Below are 23,656 nucleotides of genomic sequence, written 5' to 3' on the forward strand. Positions count from 1 at the left end.
TCAAGAGATGTGGTTGATCATTCTGCCACATTCTCAGGAGGATCTAAGGCTCCATGGACTGAGAGGACATCCCCTATCAGTGCCCCTGGAGGTCACCACTGCACTCAATTTTTTTGCCCGCGGATCATTCCAGGGATCCACAGGGCTCACAGTCCTCAGCACATAAATATATCAAGGAGGTGACGGATGTCCTCTACAGTAAAGCTCATCATCATGTGAAGTTCACACTGGATGAAGCTAGCCAGGCTGCTAGATTTCTGGAGTCTGCAGCTATCTCAGGCTTCCCTAGGGTACAGGGTGCAATCAAATGCATGCTCCATGGCAGCAGCTCCTGAAAAGGTTTCACTCCCTGAATGTTCTACTGGTGTGTGATCATCAGAAACACATCATGCATGTTTGTACCCAGCACTCCCATGTGCCTCACAATATTTGAAGGGCCTCAGCGATTACAGGGCTGGTTGCTGGGGATAAGGGGGACCCGCTCAAACGTTGGCTCATGACACCCATGTATCGTCCTCAGAGTGCTTTGGAGGAGAGATACAATGCAGCACATAGATCAACATGGCCCATTATCAAGCAGACAACTGGCATCCAGAAGATGCGTTTCCGACATTTGGACCGCTCAAGTGAGGCTCTGCAGTACTCTCCACAGAAGCTGTCCTGCATCATCATGGCCTTTTGCATCCTTCACAACCTGACACTTCAAAGGGGGTATCCCTTGCCAGAGGGAGACATGGATGAGGCTGAGGGCTCCTCGGACTATGAAGAGCAGGAAGGGCAGGTACTTGATGAGGGAGATGAAGGCCAGATTTCACATGAGGATGTCAACGAAGAAGCATGACATGGAAAATGTGCCCGTGCCGTACTGATAGCCACAAGATTTCAGGAGGAGAAAGGTTCCTTTCTCAGACCATTCCTTGTTTATTTTAAGGTTGCAGAATAGCACCTCCTCCCTTGCCCTACGAAATTAGCTCTCAGAAAATTCCCAAGTTTCGTTCTCCATAGAGTCAGTACTTTGTGGAACTGGACTCCCCACTACTTACTCCAGACTATAGTGTGAGAAATTACTATTCTGATATACTTACTAATTATTGAACACTTATTTCAGAAAAGATAAAATGAGGCCTGAGAGTATGAAACCAATGTTGATCTTTTGACACATGATCAGGCTCCAGTTAATCTTGGATCACTCACATATCATTGGAATATAATTGACATATAATTCTCATATCAATACTGTTCCACATTTTAAGAATCCAGTTAGTCCCATGTGGATGTCAGTCTGAAGGTACTTTGGGCTACTTTCATGACTTAATTTTACTTTAATTTGGTGTAACTGAAGTGCGTATCAGCCAGAAACAGAATTATCTGACAATGAAGAAAAGACACAATGTGAAACACATTTATTGAATATTTTTTCTAATAATTTGTTTGCAAGTCCATTTAAATTTTAAATGCAGGTGATTGTTATAAGCATTGGAAATATAACAGTCAACAATTAACTATTTATCTTCTGTTTTTCACAATATGTGAGAAATTCGGGCTACAGGCCAAATGCTAGAAAGTGGGATTAGGCTGGATGACTTGTTTTCCAGCCACACTGACACAACAGAGTGGCCTCTTTCTATGCCATGTGATTCTATTCTATTCTATGTAGCAGAGTGAGAATCACTGTAAACCCAGGGAAAACTCCTCAATGTGGAGACCAGATTTTTCAGGCCAGTTTACAGATTCCTTGGAGCCTCTGCTGAGATTTCTAAGTCAGTATTAGTTAACAGCTCATCAATTTATACATTTTACAATATGTCCCAATATTTGTATGTTGAAGTTAGTACACTCATTGAACGAAGTTTTAGAATTGACTAAGACTATAAGATTTGAAATAAACTGCCTCTGATAGAATCCACAAGGAAACCTCCAGTCTGAGCTAATGGTGTGTCATTCTGAGGAGGCAGCATACATTCATTGATCAATGTGTGAATGTCAAGGTGTTTTGTGAATATGACTGTCAAGTTTAGTGCTGAAAAATAGCAGAAGCAATTGGGTTTTCTAACTGTCTAGCAAAGAATTTATAAATCAGAGATTACAGTGCCTCATGGGTAATCAGTGTTTATGAAATGGGTGGGTTTATATAGCTTGCAGGCTAAGCTAACAGAATGAAAGCAATACCAACAAGCAGCCATCTCAGTAGGACCCAAGGTCTGGGAACAGGCCAATTGTTAGACAGTTAGAAAACCCAATTCTTCCTGTTATCTTTCAGCACTAAGCTCAACAGTCATATTGGCCAGGGATACAGCTCCTCAATGAGAGAAAGATGAAATCATTGCAGCACTAGCATTATTACTTGTGAGCATTCAAACAGGTGACAACTCATAAATTGGCAACAGATAATATGTATCATGAATGTGAGAAGGAAGCTGATATTATTAGTCTCAGTTTTAATAGGCAAATATTAGACTCATAATAAAGACTTTTTTAATAATTTTCAGTAGAACATTTAGTCAAAAACTTTGTTCTTTGAATTCTTAATCTGGAAAGAGAAGAAATCCACTGAAGACACTGTCATGATCTTCTTTCCCCATCATGGCATTGTAATCTGTTGGTTCGAGCCAAATCTTATCATTTACCTGCAAGTGGAGCACAATCCCTCCAGAACTGACCTGATCAAAAGTGCCATGATTGCAGAAGCCAGCTTTCTTTATTTCATTCATGTTGAGGTTGATGCATAAGTTATTATCTGATGTTGCATGGTATACAAAGTAATAAAAGCCAGTGATGTTACAGGTGAACACACCTGTATTGCTGTCATAGTGGTTTTGGTCATTGGATATGATTTTACTAAACCTGATCGGGGTGTCCCGTGGTGGGTACTGGTGCCCTCCTCTCTTTGCAGAAAAAGCAGATTTCAACGTGCTCTTGTGGTCTCCTGATGGCCCCTTTTCACCTTTGACTCCAGGGTTGCCTGGATCTCCCATTTCCCCTGGGGGCCCCCTGCGCCCTCTTTTTCCAGTTGGGCCTGTGAGTCCTGGATCCCCCTTCTCACCATCTTCACCCCGAGAGAGAAATAAGCCGGGGACCCCTGTCAAAAAGCATAAATTAACTCTGAATAAAAAACCAAACTCATCGCGTGACAAACTTTGAGATGCTTCTGCAATGTGATGAACTGTTATTTAAATCAAAGTGGCACAGGCAAGCCGGTGTGTATCACTGCCAATTACCAACCTGGATAAACTGGGAGGGTTAGTGGTAGGAAGGGCAGCTGGCTGTAATACCACCCAACAAATCCAAAAAAAATGATTCTCGTTAGAGGTAATCAACCAGCCTTATGGTGACCCCATGTAAAATATGGGAAAAGCTGAGAGAGGAAGGAAAGGGAAAGAGGGGATAGAACAGGAAAGTGGGAGCTTTTTTAAAACAATGCAAATGATTCAGAGCCAAGAATTTGTCTGGGGTTCAGGGGCATACCTTCAGGACTAGTAACATTCCTGTCAGACTGGAAAATTCAGGTTCATGTGTTTATTATAGAAATACCTGTCAACAAATACACAGAGACCTGCCAACCAGCTGGCAGAGAAGAAGCTGGTGAACTTACTGGCTCCTGAACTAACTCACTTTTCCAGGGATCCCACTTATAAACAGTTCAATCTCCATTCTTGTAATCCTCACTGGTTATTGTGAGACATCGCTGCAACTTGTAAACTTTTGAGATTGTGAGCTTCATGGTTGTGGTTAGGTCATTATGTTAATTTGATAGACATTATAGAATTGTAGGAATTTTTTAATGTGTACCTATACACTTGACTATATACTTATAGAAGTAGAATTATCTGATAGGTGTTTGTAATGTTTATTCCTAGGGGATCGTCAACAGCAATGTTGGGATTAGCGTACCGAGGAATTGGAGAAGATTCTTTGTGACAGGTTTTACTACCACTTGAAAGCAAATGGGCGTATTAGTGAGAGGCAGCACGGTTTTGTGAAGGGGAGGTCGTGTCTCACTAACTTGATCGAGTTTTTCGAGGAAGTGACAAAGATGATCGACGATGGAAGGGCAGTGGATACACATGGATTTCAATAAGGCCTTTGACAAGGTCCCTCATGGCAGAATGGTACAGAAGGTAAAGTCGCACGGGATCAGAGGTGAGCTGGTAAGATGGATACAGAATTGGCTTGGTCATAGAAGACAAAGGGTAGCAGTGGAAAGGTGCTTTTCTGAATGGAGAGCTGTGACTAGTGGAGTTCCGCAGGGATCAGTGCTGGGTCCTTTGTTGTTTGTAGTATACATAAATGATTTGGAGGAAAATGTAACTGGGCTAATTAGTAAGTTTGCAGATGACACTAAGGTTGGAAGAGTTGTAGATAGAGGATTGTCAAAGGATACAACGGGATATAGATCAGTTGGAGACTTGGGCGGAGAAATGGCAGATGGAGTTTAATCCGGACAAATGCGAGGTAATGCATTTTGTAAGGTCTAATACGGGCAGGAATTATACAGTAAATGGCAGAACCCTTAAGTGCATTGACGGGCAGAGGGATCTCGGTGTACAGGTCCACAGGTCACTCAAAGTGGCAATGCAAGTGGATAAGATAGTCTGGAAGGCATATGGCATGCTTGCCTTCATTGGCAGGGGTATTGAATATAAATGCTGGGAAGTCATGCTGCAGCTGTATATAACCTTGGTTAGGCCACACTTGGAATATTGCATGCAATTCTGGTCACCACATTACCAGAAGGATATGGAGGCATTGGAGAGGCTATAGAGGAGGTTTACCAGGATGCTGATCTGGAGGTTATTAGCTCTGAGGAGAGGTTGGAGAAACTTGGATTTTTCTCACTAGAGTGACGGAGATTGAGGGGCGACTTGATAGAAGTTTACAAAATTATGAGTGGCATGGACAGAGTAGATAGTCAGAAGCTTTTTCCCAGGGTGGAAGAGTCAATTACTAGGGGACATAGATTTAAGGTGAATGGAGAAAACTACAGAGGAGATGTGCAGGACAAGTTTTTTACGCAGAGGGTAGTGAGTGTCTGGAATTTGCTGCCAGAGGAGGTGGTGGAAGCAGGTACGATAGTGGTGTTTAAGAGGCAGCTTGACAAATACATGAATAGGATGGGAATAGAGGGATACAGACCCCAGAAGTGCAAAATGTTTTAGTTGATGGGCAATATGATTGGCACAGGCTTGGAGGGCCGAAGGGCCTGTTCCTGTGCTGTACTTTTCTTTTTGTTGTTCTTTGAATTACAGCATTAAGGTTGTGTGTAAGGAGAGAGGTTCCATTAAGCAGCGGCTTGTTACAGTTTGGAATGAGTGATTGTGTAAGTGTTGCAGAGACTTGGGGAACAAAATTTCTCCATGTTGTTCCACCACCAGAATGGCAGCATATTCAATATCTGGCAACGACCTGTGTTCCTACCTCGGTTGAGGTCATTTTATAATTGGTGGGATGTGGATATCTTTGGCAAGGCGTGCATTTATTGCCTATCATTCTTAACTGACTAGTTTGCTAGGCTAATTTGGTGGAAAATTAAGATTCAACTACATTGATGTGGACCTGAAATCACATGTAGGTCATACTGGATAAAGACAGCAGGTCACAATCCACCAGGACAGAAGCTCACAATCTCAAAAGCAAGGAATATGAGTGGATCAGTTTGGTTATTAATGATAATCTGCCAGGTGAACTGCCATGGTGCGCTAGGGGGATAGGTGTGTGTGCAGGAGCACACTGGTAATTCTTTTTTGTTCATTCACGGGATGTCAGCATCACTGGCTGGGCCAGCATTTATTGCCCATTCAAATTGCCCTTGAGAAGGTGTGGTGAGCTGCCTTTTTGAACCGCTGCAGTCCATGTGATATAGATATACCCACATTGATGTTAGGAAGGGAGTTCCAGGATTTTGACTCAGCGACAGTGAAGGAACGGCGATATAGTTACAAGTCAGGATGGTGAGTTGCTTGGAGGGGAACTTCCAGGTGCTGGTGTTCCCATCTATCTGCTGCCCTTGTCCTTCTAGATGGCAGTGATCGCAGGTTTGGAAGGTGCTGTCTAAGGAGCCTTGCTGAATTCCTGCAGTGCGTCTTGTAGATGGTACACACTGCTGCTCCTGTGCATGGAGAGAGTGAATGTTTGTGGATGGGGTGTCAATCAACCAGAATTACCTGGAAAAACTCAGCAGGTCTGGCAGCATCGGCGGAGAAGAAAAGAGTTGACATTTCGAGTCCTCATGTTCTGTCGAAGGGTCATGAGGACTCGAAACGTCAACTCTTTTCTTCTCCGCCGATGCTGCCAGACCTGCTGAGTTTTTCCAGGTAATTCTGTTTTTGTTTTAGATTTCCAGCATCCGCAGTTTTTTTGTTTTTATGTCAAATAACCAGGCAGCTTTTTCCTGGATGGTGTCAAGCTTCTTGAGTGTTGTGGGAGCTGCACTCATCCAGGCAAGTGGGGAGTGTTCCATCACATTCCTGACTTGTGCCTTTTAGATGGTGAACAGGCTTTGGGGAGTCAGGAGGTGAGTTATTGATCGCACAATTCCTAGCCTCTGACCTGCTCTTGTAGCCATGGTATTTTTAGTCCAGTTCAGTTTCTGGTCAATGACAACCCCCAGGTTGTTGATAGTTGGGATTCAGTGATGGTAATGCCATTGAACTTCAAAGGAATTCTCCTTTGTTGGAGATGGTCATTGCCTGGCACTAGTGTGAACCTGAACTTTGACCAAGCCTTGCTGCATGTAGATACAAGCTGCCCAAGCCTGGATATTGTCCAGTTCGTGCTACATTTGGACATGGATTGCTTCAGTGTCTGAGGAGTCGTGAATGGTGCTGAACATTGTGCAATCATCAGCGAACATCCCCACTTCTGACCGTATGATGGAAGGAAGGTCATTGATGAAGCTGCTGAAGATGCTTGTGCCGAAGACACTACCCTGAGGAACTCCTGCAGTGATGTCTTGGAGCTGAGGTGACAGACCTCCAACAGCCGCAACCATCTTCCTTTGTGCTAGGTATGATTCCAACCAGTGGAGAGTTTTCCCCCGATTCCCATTGACTCCAGTTTTTCTAGGGTTTCTTGATGCCACATTCAGTCAAATACGGCCTTGATGTCAAGGGCAGTCACTCTTCCCTCACCTCAGGAGTTCAGCTCTTTTGTTCACGTTTGAACCAAAGCTGTAATAAGGTCAGAAGCTGAGTGGCCCTGGTGAAACCTAAAATGAGTGTCAATTAGCAGGTTATTGCTAAGCAAGTTCCATTTGATAGCACTGTTGATGACCCTTTACATTACTTTATTGATGATCTAGAGTAGACTGATGGGGCGGTAATTGGCCGGGTTGGATTTGTCCTGCTTTTTGTGTACAGGACATTCCTGGGCAATTTTCCACATGGCCGGGCGGATGCCAATGTTGTAGCTGTGCTGGAACAGCTTGACTAGGGCCGCGGCAAGTTCTGGAGCACAACTCTTCGGTACTATTGCTGGAATATTGTCAGGTCCCATAAATTTTGCACTATCCAGTGCCTTCAGCTGTTTCTTTATATCACGTGGAGTCAATCGAATTAGCTGAAGACTGGCATCTGTGATGCTGGAGACCTCTGGAGGATGCTGAGATGGATTATCCACTTGGCACTTCTGGCTGAAGATTGTTGCGAATGCTTCAGCCTTATCTTTTGCACTGACATATTGGGTTCCTCCATCATTGAGGATGGGGATATTGGTGTAATTGCCCACCACCATTCATGACTGAATGTGGCAGGACTGCAGAGCTTAGATCCATTGGTTGTGTGATCATTTAGCTCTGTCTATCACCTGCTCCTTATGCAAGTAGTCCTGTGTTGTAGTTTCACCAGGTTGACACCTCATTTTTAGGTATGCCTGGTGCTGCTCCTGGAATGCCTTTCTGCACTCTTCATTGAACCAGGGTTGATCCCCTGACTTGAAGGTAATAGTAGAGTGGGGGATATGCTGGGCAATTAGGTTACAATTGTGGTTGAGTCCAGCTCTTCTGCTGCTGATGGCCCAGAGTGCCTTATGGTTTCCCAGTCTTGAGTTGCCAGATCTGTTTGAAACCATTTAGCACAGTGCTAGTGCCACACAGCATGATGGAGGGAATCCTCAGTGTGAAGGTGGGACTTCGTCTCCACACAGACTGTGCCGCAGTCTCTCCTATCGATATTGTCATGACAGATACATCTGGGGCAGGCAGGTTAGTGAGGATGAGATAGAGCAGCTTTTTCCCTCTTGTTGGTTCCCTTACCACCTGTCACAGACTCAGTCTAGTAGTTATGTCCTTTAGGACTCAGCCAGCAGTGGTGCTGCCGAGCCACTCTTGGTGATGGACATTGAAATCCCCCACCCAGAGTACATTCCGTGCCTTCCAAATGGTGTTCAACATGGAGGAGCACTGACTCATCAGCTGAGGGATGGCTGTACGTGGTATTTGCAGGAAGTTTCCTCACCTTTCTTTGACCTGATGCCATAAGACTTCATGGGGTCCAGAGTCAATGTTGAGGATTCTGAGGGCAACTCCCTCCTGACTGTATCTCATTGTGCCGCCATCTCTGCTGGGTCCTTCTTGCCCATGGGACAGGGCATATCCAGGGATGGTGATGATGGTGGGGTCTGGGACATTATCTGTAAGGTATGATTCAGTGAGGATGACTATGTCAGGCTGTTGCTTGACGAGTCTGTGAGAAAGCTCTCCCAGTTTTTGGCACAAGCCCCCAGATCTTAGTAAGGAGGACTTTGCAGGGTTGACAGGACTGCGATTGCCGTTGTCATTTCTGGTTCCTACGTTGTTGCTGGATGGTTTGTCCAGTTTCATTCCTTTTTATTGGCCTTTTTAGCAGTTTGAGTGCCTTGCTAGGCCATTTAGAGGGCATTTTCAGTGGATTTGGAATCACATGTAGGTCAGATCAGATAGCTTTCCTTCCCTAAAGGTCACTAGTGAAACAGATGGGTTTTTACAACAATCGACAATGGTTTTGGGGTCATCATTAGACTTTTAACCCCAGATTTTTATTGAATTCACATTGAATTCAAATGGTGGAATTCGAATCCAGGTTCCCAGAGCATTATCCTTTGTCTCTGGCTTACCAGCCCAGTGACAATACCACGACCCCACCGCTTCCCCCATATTTGACTCGTAGTCCATGCACAAATACTTCAGAGACAAGGGGTTGAATTTTCTCGTTGGTGGGAGGGGGCGGAGTGGGAGCAGGCGCGGGCAGGCGTAGACTCAATCGCCATTCGCGATCGGGTCTGTGCCGCCATCTTACGCGGGCGGGCCAATTAAGGCCCACCCAGCATACCTCACAACTGCCGTGCATAGCGGGAGTGGGCGGGCGGTTACGGTGGGCGCGCTGAGGCCACCGGGTCCAATGGTGACCTGGTGGCTTGTATAAAGCAGGCCTGGCAGCCTCGGAAAGGCTGCTCATAATGGCTAGGAGAAGGGCTCTGCAGAGAGGCAGTGAAGTTACTGCAAATTCCGGAGGGTAGGCCATCGGGGCAGGCCAGGCCGGAGGATAGGGCGGGGGGCCATTGTGCCCTTGTTTTTCGGATGACGGCCTTGCTGCTCTCCTCGAGGAGGTGGCAGCAGGACGGGAGGTGATGGTTCCCCAGGACAAGAGGAGGAGGCACCCCCATATGATGAAATGTGCCTGGGAGGAGGTTGCGGAGGTGGTGAGCTCCCGCGACGTGGTGCAGTGCCCCTGGATCCAGTGCTACCAGCACTTTAGTGAACTGTTGCGCTCTGGCAGGGTGAGTATCATGTTGGCATTGGGCATTTAAACCACAGGTCGGCTTACCCCTTTGCTGCCCATCCCCAAAAGTCTGAGTGTAGTGACTACATTGAATCATTGACAGCATGTGTCCTTTGATGGGTGGGCCAGCAGGTATTGCCCATGCTGAGGTCAATCTGAGAGGGTGATGAAGAGATGTGTTTTGCCCCTGCAGCATGTGCTACACTGAGTCCCACATGACTGGTTGGGGGCAACTGGAGGAGCTGCTCCTAGGTGCTGTGTTTGAACTACAGGACATGTCCTAGTCAGGGTGATGACATGCTGGGAGGGGAGCTTCAAGGTGGCGTGGCAACAAACCATCTGCTGCCCTCTGCGGTCCACATGCTTGTGCCTCCTTGCAATGGGAGGATATACCGCGTGGTGCCTAATGTGATGTAGACAGCATGTGTCCAAGGGTTGGGGGCAGGTGCGGTGGGTGGGGAACAGGCCTAGCATCTTTGTGTGAGTGCTCGGCAGCGGTGGGGTGAGGAGGCACTGGAGCCCTGATGTGTCCCACTCTGGTAGGGGTGGGCTGTCCGCGAAGTGAGTCCATGTTCAATTTTCATTAATCAATGCTCATCTCTCATTTTCAGGAGAAGAATGGTCATTACACAGCAGAGTGTGTGAGGACTGGCAGCGGCCAGGTACAGATCGCCATTCTTAATCAGTTCGAGCAGGAGGCCCTAGTTTTGGAGAGGCGCCATGTGCCCAGGTCCATCGGTGTAGGTGAGACTGGGGTGCCACGGCCAGGTATTTATGCCCAATAGTAAGGTCAGCTTTGTCCTCCCAAAAGCCATGGCAGTGCTGAATGTTAGGTAATTAAATTTTGCAACATGGCTTCACCATTGCTTATGGAAGGATAATGATCCAGGGGACAGGGATGCACATTGACATTGTCTCCATGTTAACTGATCCACTGTCCTTATTCTTCCTTTCAGCATCAGCGGAGCAGGGCCGGGAGGAGGAGCAGCAGAGGCCCCGTCTCACACCTGAGGGGCCTGAAGCCTCACCAGCATCACACCGTCTCTGCCAGGCAGGCACCAGCACAGAAACTAGCAGCTCGATAGGAACTCAAACTTCGGCTAGTATCCTGGGGCACAATGGTGAGGGCTCTTCACAGTCGCTGCAGGAGCTGGCAGAGACAGAGAGTGCCCATGGTGCCAGCAGTCGGAGGAGCTTAGTCGATGCCTGATGATGTGCCTCTGGAGTCGTCCGTGATGCAGCAGCTGCAGGAAACACGGCCGGGTGTGTGGGAGCATCTCGGGGTAAAACATGAGGCTATACTTGGCTTAGTCTCCATGGGGGAGAGTCTACGCCAACGCTTACCGAAGCAATAAGCCACATGTCTGAGCGCCAAGCGTCCTCTATGGAGAAAGTGGCAACTCTTGTGGACAGGCTCCTCCAGGAGACCCGCCAGGGCTTCCTGGGCATGTGCTGTGACCAGCAAACCCTCTCATCGGCGTTGACCTCAGCTGGTCACTGCCAGTGTGTGAGATGGTCTGGGCACCAAGTTTCCCTGCTCGGTGCCCATTCAACCATGCTGAGCAGGGAGGTCCGAAGCGACCTCATGTCGGTGCAGCAGCTGCCTGTCATCTCTGTGGGCACCTCTCAGGGTGCTCTGGATGAGGGCGGCAACTCCTCTGTCCCTCTCCCAGTGACCATAGCATCCAATAAGGCTGCGACAGCTGGGGAGATGCCAGCTGTGGAACTGGCAGATCTCTCCCAGGCGGAGCCAGTACAGGCTCCATGGGCCAGAGAACGACTGCCAAGGTCATCGAGGCCAACAGGACAGCAGAGTCAGCAGGCTGTCTCACAAGCCACTCCCAGCGACGGGGGCAGCACCGATACATAGCACCAGGACACGTACACATAAGGCACCTTAGGCACACCACGGATTTATCACTGGTGCTTTTGTGTTTATAATTTCTTTTGATTTTGAACACCCTTGCCATTTCGTTTCATTAAGTTTCTTTGCCTATGATATTAAATTCAGACGTATCACTATGGCTGAGGGTGCCTCTTTTTTTCTGCATGTGTATGGTTTCCAAAAATGTTAGGAGTGCTTTGTGGGACATTCAGCTTTATTAACAAGGCCCTTAGTTACTGTTCCTAACCTGGAAAGGTTGGCACTTAGGTATCGAGAATGGAGCCTACAGCCCAGGCTTGTCCTGTAGATACATCTGTGTTGTGCTTGGGTTTGTTGGGTTAAAGCCTCCCAGGTGTCCTTGCCTCCCTGGGTCAGTTTCTACCCCCTCAGCATTTCTCTGTGCCTGCTAATCCTCCAACTCACTGCTGGACTCATCATGTGCAGCCGCAGCCACTGCATCGATGTCTTCATCGTCTACAGTGTCCCCCCTTTCCAGCGCAAGATTGTGGAGAGCGCAGCATGCAACCACTATCAGTGATACACAATCTGGGGTGGTATTGCAGTGCGCCCCCTGCGCGGTCTAGGCATCGGAAGCGCATCTTGAGAAGACCAATGGCTCTCTCCACCACAGCCCTTATGGAGGCTCCTCTTGTACCGCTGCTCATCTTCTGTTATTGGATGGCAGAGAGGCGTCATGAGCCACCATCTGAGGGGATAGCCCTTGTCACCCAGCAGCCAATCATCCAGCCGAGCCGGAGCACTGAAGAACCCCGGCACCTGACCCTACTGAGTCCTCTTATCCCGCCCGTGGATGAGGTTTATACAAATGTGTCCTACTTGCCTGCCCGTTGTGCCTGTGCGCCGACCTGAAGATCGCACGAGCACCATAAAATCGGCGTTGATTGGTGAATCAAGGGCCTTAAGTGGCCCGTTAATTAATGCTGGGTGCACAGTGGATATTATTGCGCGCCCACCCAGCAAAATATCGCGATGGCGTGCGGTGACGTCGGGGCACTCGCCTGACATCACCATGTGTCATTTTATGCGCAAACATGTGGGGCCCATCCCCCGCATGCCAATGGGAAAATTCTGCCCATGAGTTCAAATTCCACCATGGCAACAAATTCAATTAGTTAATAAATGTGGAATTAAAAAGCTGGTCTCATGAAATGACTGAATTGCTGTAAAAACTCATCTGGTTCACTCATGTCCTTTTGGGAAGGAAATCTGTCGTCCTTAACTGGTCTGGCCTACATGTGACTCCAGACCCACAGTAATGTGGTTGACTCTTAACTGCCCTCTGGAATGGTCCAGCAAGCCACTCAGCTATGTAACACACCATCACCTGCTCAAGGGCAGTTAGGGATGAGCAATAAATGCTGACCTTGCCAATGTCACTCACATTCTAAGAATGAAAAAAAATTTTAAAAATCTTGATATCAGTATCTGGACAGGACAGGGGAATGTCATTTAATCACCTTAGCAAATACAAGAGTCAGCATAGACATCTCTCAGGCCGGGCGAGATGTGAGGGTGTGGCAGTGAGGGTGAGGGCAGAGAATGAGGCAGCTTGAAAAGTCAATCGGGGAGAGCCTGCAACCAGCTGGAACAGCTGATGACATGAGAAGCTGGTACATTTATAAGTGAGCAGTTTCATTGCGGCAGCCTTCAACTTCCCAGGTCGCAGGTCAAGGCTGGGCCTAGACACGTCCATGGAGCCTACCCATACCGTTGGCCTGGATGGCAACACCCTGCCAGGATTCAGATCACCCTGAGCAAAGGAGGTGGTAGCAGTGAGGATTCTGATGAGTGGTGTTAACCCCCCAGACTGTCCCCATCTTAATGCCAATCCCAGAGTGAGCTCTGTAGCCAAAGATCCAGAATTCAGGATTTCACCAACCTGATGAATCCTACCAATCCCATACCACCCTCTTTACTCTGGAACTCTACCTAGGATTTGAGGATATTTGGGGCATATTGAAACTTTAAACTGAAAAACATCAATAAATATTGGAAATGGGAAGGTACAGAGCTAATATTGAGGTGTGGGACTAATTTTCAGTTGTACTCACAAAGTGCTAGCACAGATGTAAAGGGCCAAATGGTCTCCTTCAGCACTGGAAACCTCAATAGCTTGCTGTATAAAAGCCCATCTCCCTGGTTCTCTCTGCACAAGTTATAAGATTCTGTTGTATATGTTAGAACAATCAACTTGATGTTTCAATCTATAATGTGAGCACTACATGGACGTGATTTATTGTGGTTCTTCATGATTACCTGGTTCTCCTTTTGCTCCTTTCATGCCACCTCTGCCATCTTTGCCGGATTTTCCTGGTATTCCGTGACAACCTGGTACCCCAGGGATGCCAGAATTTGTTTCGAAACCTTGAATCAATGAACTCAGCATCGACAAGAGTAGCAGTAGAGAAATATGATTGACATCCATGGTGTGTCTGTAAAATCTGAAATAGGTGTAGACAGAACAGGCCAAAAAAGATGGAGATCTGAATGTAGCTCAAAGAAACTTACGCTGCACAATTTTAATAAAAGGCATCAGGCAGCATTACATTGAATAAAAATGTCTCATTTTAAAGGATTAAATCTTTTGTTATCAGCTGCTTGGCATAAAAGGACAGCAATTTACAACTGAAATTCCCTTCCTCATTTGTCTGCGTGTTGCTCCATCTGCTGGTTAGTATGTGACTGTGCTCTTGGTGCAGATTTAACTGAAGTCAGCTCTTGGTAGAGATTCCCAAACTGAGGGCCGTAGACATGGGTCCTGAAATTCAACTGATATTAATAATAGACACATTTTAAATGTCTCCTGCCCATCAGCCTCACAGCCAGTCCGACTGACAGTCTCACAGCCAGGCCAATTGACAGTCCGACAGTCTCACAGCCAGTCCAATTGACAGCCTGACAGTCTCACAGCCATTCCGATTGACAGCCCGACAGTCTCACAGCCATTCCGATTGACAGCCCGACAGTCTCACAGCCAGTCCGATTGACAGCCCGACGGTCTCACAACCAGTCAGATTGACAGTCTGACAGTCTCACAGCCAATCCAATTGCCAGCCTGACAGTCTCACAGCCAGTCTGATTGACAGCCTGACAGTCTCACAGCCAGTCCAATTGAAAGCCCGACAGTCTCACAGCCCGTCCGATTGAGAGACTGGCAGTCGCACAGCCAGTTTCATTGACAATCTGACAGTCTTACAGTCAGTTCAACTGACAGTCTCACAGCCAGTCTGATTGACTGCCTGACAGCCTCACAGTCAGTCTGATTAACATCCTAACAGTGTCATAGCCAGTCCGACTGACAGCCGCACAGCCAGTCTGATTGATAGTCTCACAGCCCGATAGACAGCCCGACAGTCTCACAGCCAGTCCAATTGACAGCCCGGCAGTCTCACAGTCAGACCAGTTGACAGTCCGACAGTTTCACAGCCAGTCCGATTAAGAGCCTGACTGTCGCACAGCCAGTCCAATTGACAGCCTCACAGCCACTCTGATTGACAGCCTGACAGTCTCACAGCCGGGCTGATAGACAGTTCGGCAGTCTCACAGCCAATCTGATTGACAGCCTGACAGTCTCACAGCCAATCTGACAGACAGTCTGATTGACAGCATATAAAAGGCATTCACTTGGCTGTCTACATTTTGAGGGGAAGTCGGAGGTGAGTGCACAGGAACGTTGTGGAGCGCCAGGGTTGCTTGTTGGACTTCAAGGTTGAGGCACATTTTCGGGGGTACAAAGGCTGTCTGCTGTTGAAGGTAGAGCACAAGCAGGTGTGGAGGGGACGGGAGGTGGGTGAGGGAAACGGCCACTCATTAGGGAAACCTGTGTAAACTGACCATTCCTCTGCAGCTGAGACAGTTCAGACACAGCCACATTGACATGCTTGGAGTCGGGCCTCTAGCTTATCTGCCCACTCAAGCAATACAGGGGCATGAAAGTGCCGTGCCCCAGAGCTTTTCACCCCATGGGCACAGACTGCAAACTAATGAGCATTTTAGTGGACTGCAGAGCAATTGGATGACTGGGCATGCTCTACATTCTCCTCGCTAAAGTTGCCCATGGAGCAGTCACTGGTGGAGGCGCTCACAGCTCCTTTCAATGTCATCATCCCTATTTGGATCAGTCTCCCCCATGGTTAAAACTAACAGTGCAGCCTTGCAGCGCGGGTTAGGAGAATGCCTGAGCTGAGAGCACAGCGTGCAGTCCAATGGGCAAAGCTGTGGCCAATTGGTCAGGTGGAGTGGGGTGGAGCTGGGTGGGGTTTTGGGCAGCCATGCAGTGCACTAATCTCTGGCCATCCAGGTGGTGGCCAGCACTCTCTGGGATAAATTAAGGGCCTTCAGACTGAGCCAAGACAGGTTCTTAGTACATCCATGCTAACCCACGTGCCTTTCTCTTTCATCCTACAGGAGGAATATATCAGGATCATGGAGCCTGGTGAATTAGCTGTATGCCTCGTACAGAGATCGAAGATGATGGAGGAGACAGTGACTGAGCTCCTGGCTGCGCAGAGGGAGGAGCAACACTCTCAGGAAGGTTTGGCTGGGCACATGCCGCTGAAGAGCCACAGTGAGCCCTCGCTGGCCAGCACATAGCTAGACCCAAGGTCTATAGATGCCGCCTTTCATTCCTGCAGATGACCAAGAACCAGTGTCGCTGAAGACTGCACATGTCCAGGGTACTGGTCAATCACATCAGCAGGATTTGGCACCACAGAGACATGAAGGTCATCCACTGCCAGTGACTGTGAAAGTGCCTACGGTGCTCAATTTCTATGCCAGTGGCTCCTTTCCGGGCTCCACAGATGACCTCTGTGGGATCTCACAAGCCTCCACCCACAAATGCATCCATGAGGTCACGGATGCCATCTTCGCGAGGGTGCATTTCGCCTGGAACCAAGAGAGTCAGGATGTAGGAGCGATTGGATTTGCCCAGATCTCAAATTTCCCACAAGTGCAGGGTGCCATTGATTGCACTCACGTGGCACTCAGATCTCCGTCGCAACACAGGGTCAACTCTGTCAACCACAAGAGATTAAATTTGTTGAATGAGCAGCTGGTGTGCAACCACCACAAACACATCCGGCAGGTCTGCGCATGGTTTCCAAGGACTCTGCATGACTCCTACATTCTCAGTAGGTCACAGATCCCTGACGTATTCCAGGAACCACAGAGGCTGCAGGGTTGACTCTTCAGGGACTCATGGCTGATGACACCCATGCGGCGGCCTCAGACTGCAGCAGAACGACTCTATAATGAGGCTCATGCTGCAACTCACGACTTGGTGGAGCAAGCCATCGGGATGTTAAAAATGAGGTTCCAGTACCTGGGCTGGTCTGGTGGAGTCCTGCAATACAGTCCATAGAGGATGTCATGCATTGTCGTTGCCTGTTGCGCTCTTTACAACCTAGCGCTCCAACAGGAAGAGGAAGCTCGCTGATGAGGAACTGGAGGTCTCCTCTGATGAGGAAGATGCCGATGGGGATGAGGGTGAGGAGGTCCTTGAAGGCAGTGATGAGGGGATGGGGCCCTCGCACTGGTCAGATGAGGTAGTCACGCTTGGGAGGCCCTGATAGCTGCTAGATTTGTGGAGGGTGATGATATGCAGTGAGGAGACCCCATGGATCCTCAGATTGCACCTGTAAATGTTTGACTCCAGTCTGACTTATAGCAGTGTGAATACACCCTGTGAGAATGCTCCTGTCATGGAGATGCAGTGGAGACCCTAATAGTCGCTTGATTCCAGGAGGATGACGATGACATGCAGTAAGGACACTTCGTAGATCTTCAGATAGGCTCTGAGAATGTCTGACTCCTGTCTGGCTGAGGGCAGCTCACTTGTGCTCTGTGATCAGGGTCACTAAATAGAGACGCAGCCATGAAACTTTAGAAGTACCTGATCCTTTGTTTGCCTTCAGCACCTGACCCCTTCAGGAGCACAGTGTCACTAGTCACAGATGCTGAAGAGATGGGGGCCAGCCTGACCTTAAAGGTGCTGCGAGCACACAGAGAGAATGGCGGAACTCGGTGATGCCTGCCCACAATATTCTGATAGTGATGACAAGTACCGTCGAGATACAGGCATCAGTAATGTGTCCAGGGAGTGTGAGGCTGGACCATCACTGTAGTCTGAAGGCTGCACAAAGCATAGGGAAGAGGCCCTGGATTGAGACACCTGCCTTTATCTTGTGCAGAAAGACTTCACATCTGAGTGACATAAAAACTGCTCATCAGAACAAGGAGCCATAGGCAGGGAGACATTCTTAGGAGTTTATTTACAATAGTGAACATTATGTACAAGTGATTGACACACATGCCCAGGCTGTGCAACTACATCTTCTTAACTTTCCTAACGCTGCCGCTACATCTGGGTGCTCCCCAGACATCCACAGCAGAGGTGGAGGCAGCTGCTGACTATGACACACTGTTTTTGATGACTTTGGCGGGCATCCTCGGGAGGGTCGAGACCTGGAGGGCCCCGGCCTGCTTTTGGGGCCCTGCTGTGTGGCAGTGGCAGCCCTCGTCACCCTGTGGAGCTGGAGCTGCTGGAGTTACAGGAAGAGGGGATTCAGATGCGCCAGACACTCCCGGAGTCACCTGGATGGATGGATCCGGAGTGTGCACCTGCTGATCCTCCTCCTGAGAGCTCCAGGCTGACTCCTTGAGGAGAAGGGTAGCTGGAGTGAGATCGGGCTACCGTGCACCCCTCTCACGTATACACTGTTGGAGGTCAACTATGGCGTCAGCGATGGAGTTGAGTCCGCGCAGCAGTGCAGAACTGATATTCTGGACTATGGTCTCCATGGTGGCGCCTGCTGTGGATTAGACAGTGCGATGTGTTCACCAGATTGTGATCCTGAGGCTGTTCTAAAGCTAGGTCCCACCGAGGTGTGTGTCTCTGCGCTGGTGGAGGGTGTGGGTGAGTGCTGTGAAGGTACTTCAGCCGGGGGGAGGGGGGGGGTGGGGGGGGGTGCCTCCAGATTCCTCTTTGGGGCTTGATTTGAGGCCCTGGGTCATGGACTCTGTCAGCTGTTTGGCAGATGTGCCTGCGAAAGCAAGGAGAGATAATTAGTGCATGGCAGTAGCCTGTGAAACAGGACACATCACTCACAGCATGGTTGTCTGATGGATGTTGTACTGCTAGATCCTCATTTGGTAGAGCAGCACCAACCTCACCGTCAGCACAGGAATGGTCCAGCTCCTCACCGGCCAGCTGGATGGCTCTGTTTGCAAAGTCGGTGAGGACCTTTGATTTCAGGCATTCCTCCACCACCCTGTGACCTCTCCCTCATGTTGTATGCCAGCTTGTCCTGCATGAATAGAGATGGAGAGAATGTAAGCAGGAAGCCTGCCAGGCTAGATGCCTGGTTTGTGGGTGATGAGTGCTCGCATGGATGGGATGAGGACAATGAAGGTATGTGTGAGAGAGTGAACCATGAATTTCTTTGAACTGGCAGTGAGTCAGATCTCTGTGGATGTGTGATGGGTTTGTGCATGTGTGAGTTGAGAGTGATGAGAAGAGTGACTTACCCTGGCAGATCGGAGGAGACCATTCATTTTAATGTGGCACTGGGTGGCTGTCCTCTTTTGCAGGGCGTTGGTGCTGACCACCACTGCCACCACCTCCCAAGCTGGATTAGTGATGTTGCTGCCCATTCTGCAGCCAGAGCAGGGCTAGAGGACATCATGGTGAGGCTCCATTGTGTCTAAAAAATGCTCAAGGGATGTGCCATTGAACTTGGGAGCTGCAGTCTTTTTGCCTTTCAGGGCCTTGTCTTTTTTGCACCGGTTGTAGGCTGGAAGCACTGAGAGGTGTGAGCATGACTGCACTTTAAATATGGTGCCCGGCGTGATGAAGGGGCGAGGTGATAGTGTGGCGGGCAAATGAGAGCCCGCCCGCCATGGAAATGTGTGTTTCCCGGGAATGCATATTTATTGTGGCGCATTTGGGATGATACAGCGTGAAAATCCACCACTGCAGCCACGGGTAAAATGTCGTTTTACCCGTTTGCTACAGCACTTAGTGAAAATCTGGGATGATTCCACTCAGTCTGTTGCTAGATAACAGTGAGGACTATAGTTTGACAATGTGTTGACATTTAACAGTGAGGAATATAATCTGACACTGTATTGTTAGGTAACTATGAGGCGTACAGTTTTACTGTGATTTTATGGGTATCAGTGAAAAATACAGTCTAACTTCTTGCTAACAGGTAATAGTGAGGCATTCAGTCTCACAGTGCGTTGCTAGGTAACAATGAGGACTGTAGTCTGACAGTATATTGACAGGTAACAGTAAGGTGATAGTGAGGATTGCAGTCTGAATGTATCTTGAAATTTATTACTGAGAAATACAGTGTGACAGTATGTTAACAGGTAACAGTGAGGAGTACAGTCTAACAAGGTGTTGATAGTTATCAGTGGGAAGTACAGTGTTACTGTGTTGATAGGTATCAGTGAGGAGTACAGTCCGAGACTGTGTTGACAGCTAACAGTGAAAGTACAGTTTGACAATGTATGGATAGATAATAGTGAGGAGAAAAGCCTGACTATGTTGACATTTATCAGTGAGTATAGTCTGACAGTGTGTTAACAGGTAACAGGAATGAGTACAGTCTGACAGTATGATGATAGTTAAGTGAGGAGTACAGTCTGACAGTATGTTGATAGGCAACAGTGAGGAGTACAGTCTTACTGTGTGTTGATAGGTATCAGTGAGAAGTACAGCTTGACTTGTGTTGGCAAGTAACAGTGAGGAGTGCAGTCTGGCTCTGTTTTGACAGATAACAGTAGGGAGTACTGTCTGACTGTGTGCTACAAAATAACTGTGAGGGGTAGAGTTAGACAGTGTGCTGACAGGGACAAATAAGGAGTACAGTAACACTGAGCAGAATGTCTGACTGAGTATCAACAGATATCAGTGAGGAGCCTATGTTGACAGGTGCATTGAGGAGTGCAACCTGAATGTATGTTACCCCTTAACAGCGTGGGGTACAGACTGAATATCTGTTGACAGCTAAGAGTGAGGGGCAGAGTTAGATATGTGTTGACAGGAACAGTAAGGAGTACAGTATGTGTTGAGAGGCAACAGTAAGGATTGACTGTGTATTGGCAATTAATGGTGAGGGGTACTTGTGTATCGACATGTAACACTGAGGAGTACTAATTAACTGTGTATTGACGGATAACAGTGTGGAGGACAGACTGACTGTCTGTTGACAGGTAACAATGTGGAGTACAGTCTTACTGTGTTTTACTGGGTATCAGTGAAGCGTAGAGTCTGATTGTGTGTTGACAGGTAACAATGAGGCATAGTGTCTGTGTGTTGATAGGTAACAGTGAGGAGTATATTCTGTTGGTCTGTTGACAGGTAACATTGAGGAATACAGTATGACAGTGTGTTGATATTTATCAGTGAGAAGTACAGTCTGACAGTGTGTTAACAGGTAATAGTGATGAGTACAGTCTCACAGTGTGTTGATAGGTAACAGTGATGCATACATTCTGACAATGTGTTGACAGGTAACAGTGAGAAGTACAATCTTACTATGTGTTGATAGGCATCAGTGAGAAGTATAGTTTGTCAGTGTGTTGACAGGTAACAGTGAGGAGTACAGTCTGGCTGTATGTTGACAAGTAACAGTGATGAGTACGGTCTGACAATGTGTTGATGGGTAACAGTGAGGTGTACTGTCTGTCAGTGTGTTCATCAGTGAGAAGCACAGTCTGACAGTGAGTTAACAGGTAACTGTGATGAGTAGAGTCTTACTGTGTGTTGATAGGTATCAGTGAGAAGTATGGTCTGATTGTGTGTTGACAAATAACAGTGAGGAGTAAAATCTTACTGTACGTTTATAGGTATCAGTGAAGCTTACAGTCTAACAGTGTGTTGACAGGTAATGATAAGAAGTGTAGTTTGACTGTATGTTGACAGGTAACAGTGATGAGTACAGTGTGACAGTGTTGACAAGTAACAGTGAGGTGCACTGTCTGTCAGTATGTTGACATTTATCAATGAGAAGTACAGTCTGGCAGTGTGTTAATAGCTGACATTGAGGGCTTCAGTCTGACTGTGTGTTGACAGGTAACTGTGAGGAGCACAGTCTTGCTGTATGTTGATAGCTAATTGTGAGAAGAACAGTCTGAAAGTGTGTTGACATATAACAGTGAGGAGTACAGTCTGACTGTCTTGACAGGTAACAGTGAGGACTACAATCTGACTGTGTTGACAGGCAACAGTGCAGAGTTCAGTCTGCCTGTGTATTGACAGGTAATACTGTGGAGTATAGTCTGACAGTGTTTTGACAGGTAATAGCACAAAGTACAGTCTAACAGTGGGATGACAGGTAATAGTGTGGAGTACAATATAACTGCTTAGTCATGAGCACAGAAATATCATTATTAATCACTAGAGGGAGTAAAGTCACTAATTGTTTTATCGTGCGCTTTTTCATGTTCAAGTCCCTTAGGTTGTCTTTTAACAATGTGAACCATATCTTAATCAATGTACATGCTCGGGACAGATTTCAGCAAGAAGCTTGTGCAATGACAGTAATAATAAAAGATCACTATCCCATATCTTTGCAGTCAGCTCTCTGGCCCTTTGCAGAATATAGGTCTATTAAAATTGTACCTGGATGTGACAGCTTTTATATTTTAACTCTCTAAAGTCTACAACACCACATTAATGTCTTTAATAGTAGTTTCACTTTATTCCGCAGTTTACATAAACCATAAAATATTCTCTGCTCTACAACCCTCTAATATTACTTTCATGTTTTATGCCACCATTTCACAGGAGATCCAGTTAACAATTGTCTAGTGATGAAGGGGTTAAGTTTCTTCCAAGTTTTCAATCATGATACATGTCAAACTATTTATGCTACAAAATACATTAATATTTCAACAGTTTTTTCTGCAGGATTTTATTTAAGAGGTTAAATTCTTACCTTTTTGTTTCTTGAAACTTATGAAGGAGCAAACTCAGAGCAGACTTTAACGGAGCCTCAATGACTTGCACAATTCTCAATTTCCTTGGTTAACATGGAGCTTCTGGGAGAGAGGGAGGGAAGTGTGATGCAAGACAGCTGATGTCCATGCCAAGCCCTCTGTATGAACACCATTAATGCCAACTTTCAGTTCCCTGTTTTATTACTTTTGTTATTGTTGGCACCAATATTATTTGTAAAAGCATTTGTTATTTAATTTAAGCTAAGGATGGGAAAAAAACATGTCAAATTCAAGCCCAACTGCATTCATTGTTTCTAACAGTGAAATAAAATGTATGGACAAAAAGTGGATTAACTCACAAAGCACCAGCCATCCCAATGATCAGCCTACCACAAGTTATTGAAACATTTGTTGAATTTCTTGCAGTGTTCTGAAGAAGCCATGTCCTGCCTCACAACTTTGTGGAACTGTTTTGTTAATAGCTTGGAATACATTGATGTAAACATCGTGGCCCCAGTTGAACAATATGCAGGGCAATAATGAAAGGATAAAGAACAGGCAAATTTGCATTTCTATAGCACTTTTCACAATCACCAGACATTTAAAAGCCCTTTACAGCCAGTAAAGTACTTTTTTAAAAGTGCAGTCACTGTTGTTACGTAGGGAACATGGCAGCCAATCTGCACACAGCAAGATCCCACAAAGAGCAATGTGACAATGATCAGATAATCTGTTTTTTGATGCTGATTAAGGGACAAACGTTCCCCAGTCACTGGGAATAACACCCCTGCTATTCTTCAAAATAGAGCTATGGGATCTTTAACATCCATCCAGGTAGATTTAACATCTCATCCAAAAGACAACACCACCCGTAATGCAGCACACCCTCTGCTGCACTGGAGGCTCAGTCTTGAATCTTGTATTCAAAACCTAAAGTGGGACTTGAACACGGAACCTTGTGACTCAGATGTGAGAATGCTACGAACTACAGCTGACACTCAAACTGGTGACTGTTTTCCCTTGGACATGAGGTAATGATGATTGTGTCAGC

The 23,656-nt window shown here is 47.0% G+C and overlaps 1 protein-coding gene across 1 annotated transcript; it reads right to left on the reverse strand.

The window, feature by feature from the left end:
* Nucleotides 1-1,388: 1,388 nt before the first annotated feature.
* Nucleotides 1,389-22,742, reverse strand: LOC121288285 (complement C1q subcomponent subunit C-like). The gene is made up of 3 exons (XM_041206807.1): nucleotides 22,605-22,742; nucleotides 13,915-14,099; nucleotides 1,389-3,079 (listed from the first exon to the last, which is right to left on the reverse strand). Exons 2-3 carry the CDS (start codon nucleotides 14,081-14,083, stop codon nucleotides 2,526-2,528), a joined length of 723 nt encoding a protein of 240 aa, XP_041062741.1. The 5' UTR covers nucleotides 14,084-14,099; nucleotides 22,605-22,742; the 3' UTR covers nucleotides 1,389-2,525.
* Between the last annotated feature and the right edge of the window lie 914 nt (nucleotides 22,743-23,656).

This window comes from Carcharodon carcharias, chromosome 15 (assembly GCF_017639515.1).
Source record: "Carcharodon carcharias isolate sCarCar2 chromosome 15, sCarCar2.pri, whole genome shotgun sequence".
Taxonomy (NCBI): domain Eukaryota; kingdom Metazoa; phylum Chordata; class Chondrichthyes; order Lamniformes; family Lamnidae; genus Carcharodon; species Carcharodon carcharias.